The sequence below is a fragment of the Dendrobium catenatum genome, unplaced genomic scaffold (assembly GCF_001605985.2).
Source record: "Dendrobium catenatum unplaced genomic scaffold, ASM160598v2 fragScaff_scaffold_716, whole genome shotgun sequence".
In the NCBI taxonomy this organism is placed as follows: domain Eukaryota; kingdom Viridiplantae; phylum Streptophyta; class Magnoliopsida; order Asparagales; family Orchidaceae; genus Dendrobium; species Dendrobium catenatum.
In genome coordinates, this window is record NW_021319178.1 from 13,133,499 (window position 1) to 13,141,866 (window position 8,368).

Consider the following 8,368-nt stretch of genomic DNA (forward strand, 5'->3'; position numbering starts at 1 on the left):
ACTTAGGCTTCATTTGGGACAGCTTTCTTATTGCTTCTTAAAGCAACTTTCTTGGACAAAATTTTAAATTTTTGTACTAAAAAGTTGCTTTATGAAGCAGGAAAAAAGCAGTCCCAAACAAAGCCTTAGTCTTTGCTTGGGACAACTTTCTTAATGATTTTTAAAGTTGCTTTCTAGTTTAAAATTTTTTTGAACTAAAAAAATTTGTACTAGAAAGTTGCTTTATAAAATAGTAAGAAAGTTGTCCCATACGAAACCTTAAGGTTCAGTTTACCTCACATATCAACAACTTTTTTCATTAATTTGAAGCTATAACCAATTTTTGTCACCTTATTTAAAAATTTACAAGTTGAATTTCAAGCCCTCAAAATTAAAACTTAATATTGACATTTATAATTTAGGGTTAAAAAATCAAAAGCTCCTCTATCTATTTTCTATTAAACAAGCACTAAATAATTTAAATATTAGATATGATCACTTTCAAAGCTAACATAAAAACAAACTAATCCTTATTATATAATTTTGAATTGCGGAAAAGCTCAAAATAGTCGTCTAACTATTTTTATGTGGCTAATTATACTATCACATTTATCCAATTTGGTTTATCAACTATGCAGAATTACACTTAAGGACTAAATTGAAATCAATTTTATAAAATTGAATGGCTAAATTGGGATCAATTTTATATCCTAATTTCATCATTTTCTATGAGAGAGACCACAAGAGACCACCTTGGATCAATTTGAAATAATTATAGAAATATGATACTCTAAAACAAAATTGGCCATATATAATAGTCGGAGCACTATTTTAAGCTTTTTATCAATTCCATTCAACGGTACTTAAAACTATTGCAAATTACATTTTTCACCAACCATTTTCCCTTTCAATACTCACCATTGAAAACTGATGAACTTCTTTCAAATTTTTCAAGACCCCCGTGTTTTTAAGAAGTTGCACCTCTTACAACCCCTTCTAGTTCAAACTTGCTTGGCAAACTTCCTTTTCTTTTATCAGCAAAATATTTTTCATACTTTAAATACTCAAATTGCTTGAGACATTATAGAACATCACATCATAAACTTGAGCTTTGTTTGGGATAGCATTTTTACTATTTTTTTAAGCGGCTTTCTATTTTAAAAATTTCTTAAACTAGAAATTTTTATTCTAAAAGTTACGTTAAAAAATAATAAGAAAGTTGTTCCAAACAAAATCTTAAGGTTCAGCTGACTTCACATTCCAACAACATTTTTCATTAATTTGAAGCTACAACCAGTTTTTAAATATCTGACAAAGATAATTAGCGGCGTAAATGAACCCAGCTCAAACGAGTTCATGTGTTGATTAGTTTAACTTGTTAAACAAACGAGCCAAAGTTTCTATATGAATATATACAATATACATATAGTGAGGATGCGCATATATACAAGTGTATATATAAATATAATCAAGAAACTATCTAGCCAAACAAAAAGTTCTTGTTTATATTTGGCTTACTAAATAAAAAAGCCAATAAAATTAATCAAATTCGAGTTGATTATCGAGCCAAACACGAACAACGATCTTAACAACACTAGAGATAATACAACTCAACCTATCTAAAACCAAACCATAAGCAAAAGAAACATAAGCTTATTAAAAAGTTAAATGCTTCGTTTGGGACAGCTTAATTTTAATTTTTGTACTAAAAATTTACTTTAAGAAATAGTAAGAAACCATCCCAAACGAAACCTAAGGCAAAGTGCAACACAAGTTAAATCAGACTACAAATCAAAGATTTTGAATGTACAGTTTACCTAACACATACCAACAATATTTTTGATTAATTTCAGGCTCCAAACCATCGATCTTCAAAGATCATAGATATGCAAGTTGACATATCAAAAACCAAGCCAGAAGCAGCAGCAACATAAGCCTAGTAAACAAATAATGTAAAATTGAACAGAAGTTAATTAATTTGCTGATCTCTTCAAACTTATAAGATTTAAATGGTCTGAGACATGAAAGATCGGAACTATAACTCAAAGCTTTTAAAGGTTCAGTTACCCTCACACATACCAACAATACTTTTCATTAACTAGAAACTCCAACCTGTCATTAAAGATCAGAGATGATACAACTTGACATATCTAAAAACCAGCTAGAAGCAGAAGCAGCAGAAGCTTATTAAACAGTTAAGGCAAAGTTCAGCACAAGCTAGTTAATCTGCTGCTATCTTCAACCCCAATTTCTTCTGTGCAAAGCTCACAAGATTGTCAATTTCTGCATCATCAATGAATCCATCAGCATTTGAGTCGGCCTGCCGGAGTCCCTTCTTACTCTTCCACCAGCTGAACCGGCCACCAATGCTACGAATCGCCTGTCGAAGCTCATGCCTGCTGATTCGCCCATCGCCGTCTGAGTCGAACCTCATGAGCCATTCCTTGAATTCCTCCACTGTCATGCCTGAGTTCAATGAACGCACGTGTTTGATAGCCATAGCAGCTGAAGGGAGATGAAAGGAAGGATGGAAGCTGAGGAGACGAGTTCAAGTTGTATACTTGCAGGTTATATAGAACTACCAATGTTATTGGAGAGGGAGAAGCTTCACGACATCATGAAGTGGCGCTATTCTGCACTTTATTCCATGTTATCCATTGGAATATAGAGGTTTGCTCTGCATATCTAGGTTTGGTGGCAAGATAAGCATATGGTAGCTCCATTGATATCATATTTTACTGCTATAGTTACATGGTAATAATGAATAATTACATAACTCAACATTCTAGTCTACTAAGGTACCATGGGAGTAAAATTTTTATTATGAGGGGTTTCAAAGTTATTCAAATTTGCTTTTAGATGAGTATAATATATGAAGAATTAATCAAAATTTATATTGTTCGTACTCATCTGAAAGCAAATCCATCAACTTTGAGATCTATCATGACCGAACTTCGATTACATTATCCTAAGTCAATTTTTTCGAGAACTATAGCATGTTTCAATCTTGGATACATGAAAGTGAAGAATAGTTTCGCACCGAAAATGGACCAATTCTTGAGTTTAAAAAAAAAAATTTGTGACCCTTCCTTATTAGCTTAAACTCCAATATATAGTATTTCAGTTGATGACCTAGCTGAGATTAGATGAATCTTGTAGTTTTCGGCTTGTCTTGGAAGCCTGTCAATGATTGAGTAAGGTTTAGAGTCGCAGTTAAGGGAGTCATGTTGATTCACGAGCCTACTTAAGCTCAGCTCGATAAATAGCTAGTGACTGAGGCTCGATGAGCTAATAAGTCAAGTTTGAATGAGCTTCGACTTACGAGGTAAAACATAAATGTAAAATACGATTAAAATCTATCAGCACTCAAAAGTTTAAGTACAAAGTTATTAAAATACTAAAATTATATCAAGGGATTTTTTATTATTTCTCTTATAATATCACATTTTTTATCATTTTATTATAACAGTTACCTTGTTTGAATTATAATTATTTTCTCACTTTCATAATAATTGAATCTTCTTGTGACACTACAAGAAAATCACTGATTTCCGACGGAATTTTCCGGCGGCTTTCCGGCGATCAGATTTCCGGCGGCTTTCCGGCGATCAGATTTCCGGCGGCTTTCCGGCGCATTTCCGACGGTTTTTCTCCACGGAATTTTCCGGCGGAATTTCCGACGGCTTTTTCACCTTTCTGGCGGCTATTAAAAATTTAATAAAATGAATAAAATTTTTACTATTTAAATGATTTAAAAAAATTATTAAAACTTATATTAACAATTTAATTAATTTTCATTTTTTAATTAATTATTTAGTTAATTTTTATTTTATATTAAATAATATTTTTTATTTTAAATTAAATAGTTTCATTTTTTAAAAAATTAAAAATTAATTGATTTTTGGCAATGAATATAGTTTAAATAAAAAATTTTCACAAATAAATCGTATTTGCCTCTTCAGCAATTCGGTCGGTTGCTGGAAATTCCTGCCAACCGACCGCTGTTCGAACCTCGTCGCGCGCAGACGCGGGGGAGCGCACGCGTCGCGGGATGCTGGGCCGGATCGAAGCGCGGGAGGCTGGGGCTGAGCGCGGGAACTACGGGGCTGACGCGGGAGCGGGGGTGGCTAAGCCGCGCGGGAGCGGGGGATGGCTGCCGGAGCGCGGGAGCGGGTGGTTGCCGGAGCGGGGTTTATTTTTATTTTTATTTTTAATTTGACCAGCAGTTTAAGACCGCCGATAAGCCGCCGGACAAAATTGCCGCATGAAAAAACCACCGGAATTCATTTTCCTACTCCGTTTTTACCGGCAGTAATTTAACCGCCGAAAAATTACAAAATCGCCGGAAAAGGCCGCCGGAAATGGGTGATTTTCCTGTAGTGTGAGCCAACTAAAACTTGCACAATTAATTGCTCAAATTTGAGGTCAATTAATTAATCAAGCTTGACCTCAAACTAGGAGTGAATCGAGCTGAGCTCAACTTATTTATACCCCTAATTTAAAGGAAGATGACTTATAACCCACCTCAACATAATTGAGTTATGCATGACACATGCAAAGGTATTAAAAAACTTGAAGATTACTATGATATCCATGAAAAATAAACAATAACTTTATATAAAAAAAAGGTTAATTCCTAATATATTAGTAGAGGTTTTATCCATTGCTTGGGCTTCGTTTGGGACAACTTTCTTACTGTTTTCTAAAACAACTTTCTAGTAAAAAATTTTTTATTTCAATAAATTTTTGTACTAAAAAAGTCATTTTAAAAAGCAGTAAGAAAACTATCTCCATTCAAATCTCGATTTGTTAAAAAAAAAACTTTAAAAGTGCCAAACATGATAAACATGTTTGAAAAAAAAAAAATTCTCCTTTTTAGAGAGCAAGCAAAAGGTCTCATAGCTGGGCTATATAGATCTGTGTTTAAGCTCATTTTCAACCCAAAATTTCAAATTTAAGCCTAACCACAATACTCTCACATACTGTAATATCTCTCAGATTACTTTTTCTTTGCTAAAATTAAGCGATATTTTATAGAACACAACACTCTTTCCTTCTCACTTTTTATGGATGATTCTCAACTAATAGGGGTTATCAGATGCTTATTTGCAATCATGTTTGACAGAAGCCTAACTGACGAATCTTTGTACAAAGTTTGATTCTTGCAGCAGCCATTGTAGACCAGAGCTTTTGAAGGTTCCTGCAAGGGAACATTAATTCAGAATCTTATGCAGTTTAGGGTTTTAAGAATGGTAAAAGATGCAAAATGCAGAACCTAAATTGAAAGTACGCATTTTAGAGCATTGGTCTAAGGCTTCATTTGGGACAGCTTTTAATCAGTATTTTGTTTTTCAGCTGCTTTTAGGATAATTTTGTGCTAGGAAGTTGTTGTCGTAAGCAGTAAAAAAGCTGTCCCAAATAAAACCTAAATTACGTAGAGATGTTAAGGTACATGGGAAAATTATATTAGGCTTCGTTTGAGACGGTTTTTATTGTATATTAAAATAATTTTTTAGTATAGAAAGTTATTTTAAGAAGCAGTAAAAAAGTCGTCTCAAATAAAGCCTTGGTCTCTTATCATATGGTTAAAATATGTCAACTTAGAAATAATAATCGTTGACATTACTGTATAACATAACTAATCAATTGAGTTTTATATATGTTAGAATATGATTGCATCAAGCCAAACTTTAATTATCATATAGGCTTCATTTGGAACAGCTTTTGGCTATTACTTTTTCATTGCTTTCAAGAAACTTTTGTTCTAAAAAATTGCTTTAGAAAGCAGTTAAAAAAACTGTCTCAAATGAAATCTTTGTCCACACTGTCTACTCAGAGTTAATAGATCAATGAGATCTAGTTATTCATCTTATGAGTGGCTCCTATGGTCAGGTCTTGGTTGCCTTTACAATCATGGTTTAGCAAAGTCCATGAGCAAATGAATATGCTCACACTACATGGATAAGTGTATTTTATTGCATGATACTCGTCGCAGAAAATGAAATTCAGATTCTTTTGAGTGTCATGATGGATGTAGAGTCTCAACATGGAGAAATATTACATGTAGAGTTTAGACATGTTTGGACTACAATGAAATCAAGTCACGTGGTTTGTACACTAAGTGTGTATAGTACACACCGCCCTATGTACAAGTTGTATATAGGGTGTGCACATCTTGTGTACAAGTTGTACATGGGGTATGTACAAATCACGCGGCTTAATTTTATTGGGTTCCAGACGTGAGCTACATCCTAACTCCACACGTAATAATTTCAGCTCAGCATGAGAGTTTTATGTTTGGTTAAAATATAAATACTTTGGAAATATATTGGGCTCACATTAACAGTGGTTTGTTCTTTTATGAAATTCAATAATACTATTTCACGATTGCACATTTAGGTTTGTAAAAACACTGCTACTTCGTGTTCAGTGCCTACACAAATGCAAACTTCACATGGCTCTAACATTAGGGGACCTAAACTTGTTTGGGTATCAAAATCTATGAAGTAAGCCTTTGTTGTAGGTATATCTTCATAAATCTATAAAGGTGTGGATCAAACTAATTCATAAGTGAATTAACTTAAGGAGCACACCCAACTTCTATATGCTCAACTCATTCAAAGAATTTACTTTAGTTTGAATTTGGAGATCAATTGGCGTAATAAAGGTTGAACAACATGAGCCTGTCAAATGATGTGTGATTAAATTGGTATAAAAATCTTAGTCAGACTATATGAAAGTCAGCAGTTTGCGGCGTAATATTGTTTGTTAAAAATGCCAACGAATTTGTGACGAAATGTTTTGGCAAAATTTTTGGATGGACTTTGCGGCGGAAAGTTCCGCCACAAATCTACCACAAATTCGCCGCAAACTAACACATCTAATCGATTAGTTGTGCATCAATTTCATTTTCTTGTTATGTTCTTCGACTTTGCTCCTCCGTCCTTTCTTCCTTTTCGATTTCAGCCTCGGCTTTGCTCTTCGACTTCACCTTCGCCTCCGTCGCCACTTGGTTGCTAGGGTTGTATTTCCTCTTCTCCGATTGATCAGCGGCTATTTGTTGCTATTCAACTTGCATGAGAGGTTGTTTTGAATGAGTCGCAAAATAACTTTTCACTTCCTTTGGCGATGTTCCTTCTAATCGTATCTGAAGTCACGCCTCCTTGTTATTATTCTATTGGATCAGAAGGAACAAGGATGACAGGAGCTTGGTCGTTGCAAAGGTACCTATCTTTCTTCCTTTCGCACGCTTCTTCATTCTAATCCTGTAAATCCCCCATACTCCCAGATTTAGTAAATTTGAGATTTACGATAGAAAGAGGGAAACAAAGGATTTAACTTGATCTGAGAAAAAAAAATAGTGACATACATAAATTGTATGCTTCTTAAACATACATGAATTGTGTGCTTCTTTATTCTCAACACCATAATATGAATAAACCAATAAATATGACCTCATATTATAAAGAATTTAGGGCAATTTTATAGAATTAGAACATATATAGCACAATTTGTTCCAAATGGAAAAACTAATACAATAGTTTTGAAAATAGTTATATAGTTCTGATCAAACTAGTGATTATATACAATAACATTACTCTCACTTGTCTTTCATTAAAATAAAATGTGTATAAAATAATCTTTGTCTCTCTACATGGCAGCCAATAATTGTTGAAAGTTTGTGATGTTGTACATTTGACAAATTATACATCTTATAAATCTAAAAGGACATCTAATTTGAGATAATCAACTTTGTCGGTAGCTAAAAACTTACTCTAATGTTAATCGAAATGTTTGTGATAAAATTTGAACTAAGATTCAAATACGAACTTGTTGCGGGCTAGAATATACGTGGCGATAGAATTAGAAAGTTTTCATCTTAGCGTTGAACGTATATTCAACACACAAACTAAAGATGAAAGAAGATCATAATTTTTATGTGGAAAACCCTGGAAAGGGAAAAACCACGGGGCCATGCCCAATTGAAAGAGTTCCACTAGTGTTTGCTTGAGGTACAAGAGGTTGATTCGTCCTTAAGATTTAGGATGATCATATTACAATAATTCACTCCCGAATTGAAGTTTAGTTACAAATAATAATTTGAGATTCGACAATGTTGGGTATTCGGGTTGAATCTCAAAGTCATTTGGACATTGAACAGAATTCTGGCATTACTTGGACGGAGTTTTGGCGTCACTGGAAAGTTGGGCGGAACTCCGGCGTTACTTGGAAGTCGGGCAGAATTCTGGCGTCACTTGAACGTCGAGTGGAGCTCCAGCGTCACTGGAAAGACGGGCGGAACTCTAGCATCACTTGGGCAAAATTCCGGTGTCCCGTGGAAGTTGGGCAGAATTCCAGTGACCCGTGGAAGTCGGGCAGAATCCCGACG

The 8,368-nt window shown here is 34.2% G+C and overlaps 1 protein-coding gene across 1 annotated transcript; it reads right to left on the bottom strand.

The window, feature by feature from the left end:
- Positions 1-1,930: 1,930 nt before the first annotated feature.
- LOC110114383 (polcalcin Phl p 7-like) lies at positions 1,931-2,537 on the bottom strand. The gene has a single exon (XM_020847247.2). It carries the CDS (start codon positions 2,477-2,479, stop codon positions 2,201-2,203), a length of 279 nt encoding a protein of 92 aa, XP_020702906.1. The 5' UTR covers positions 2,480-2,537; the 3' UTR covers positions 1,931-2,200.
- Between the last annotated feature and the right edge of the window lie 5,831 nt (positions 2,538-8,368).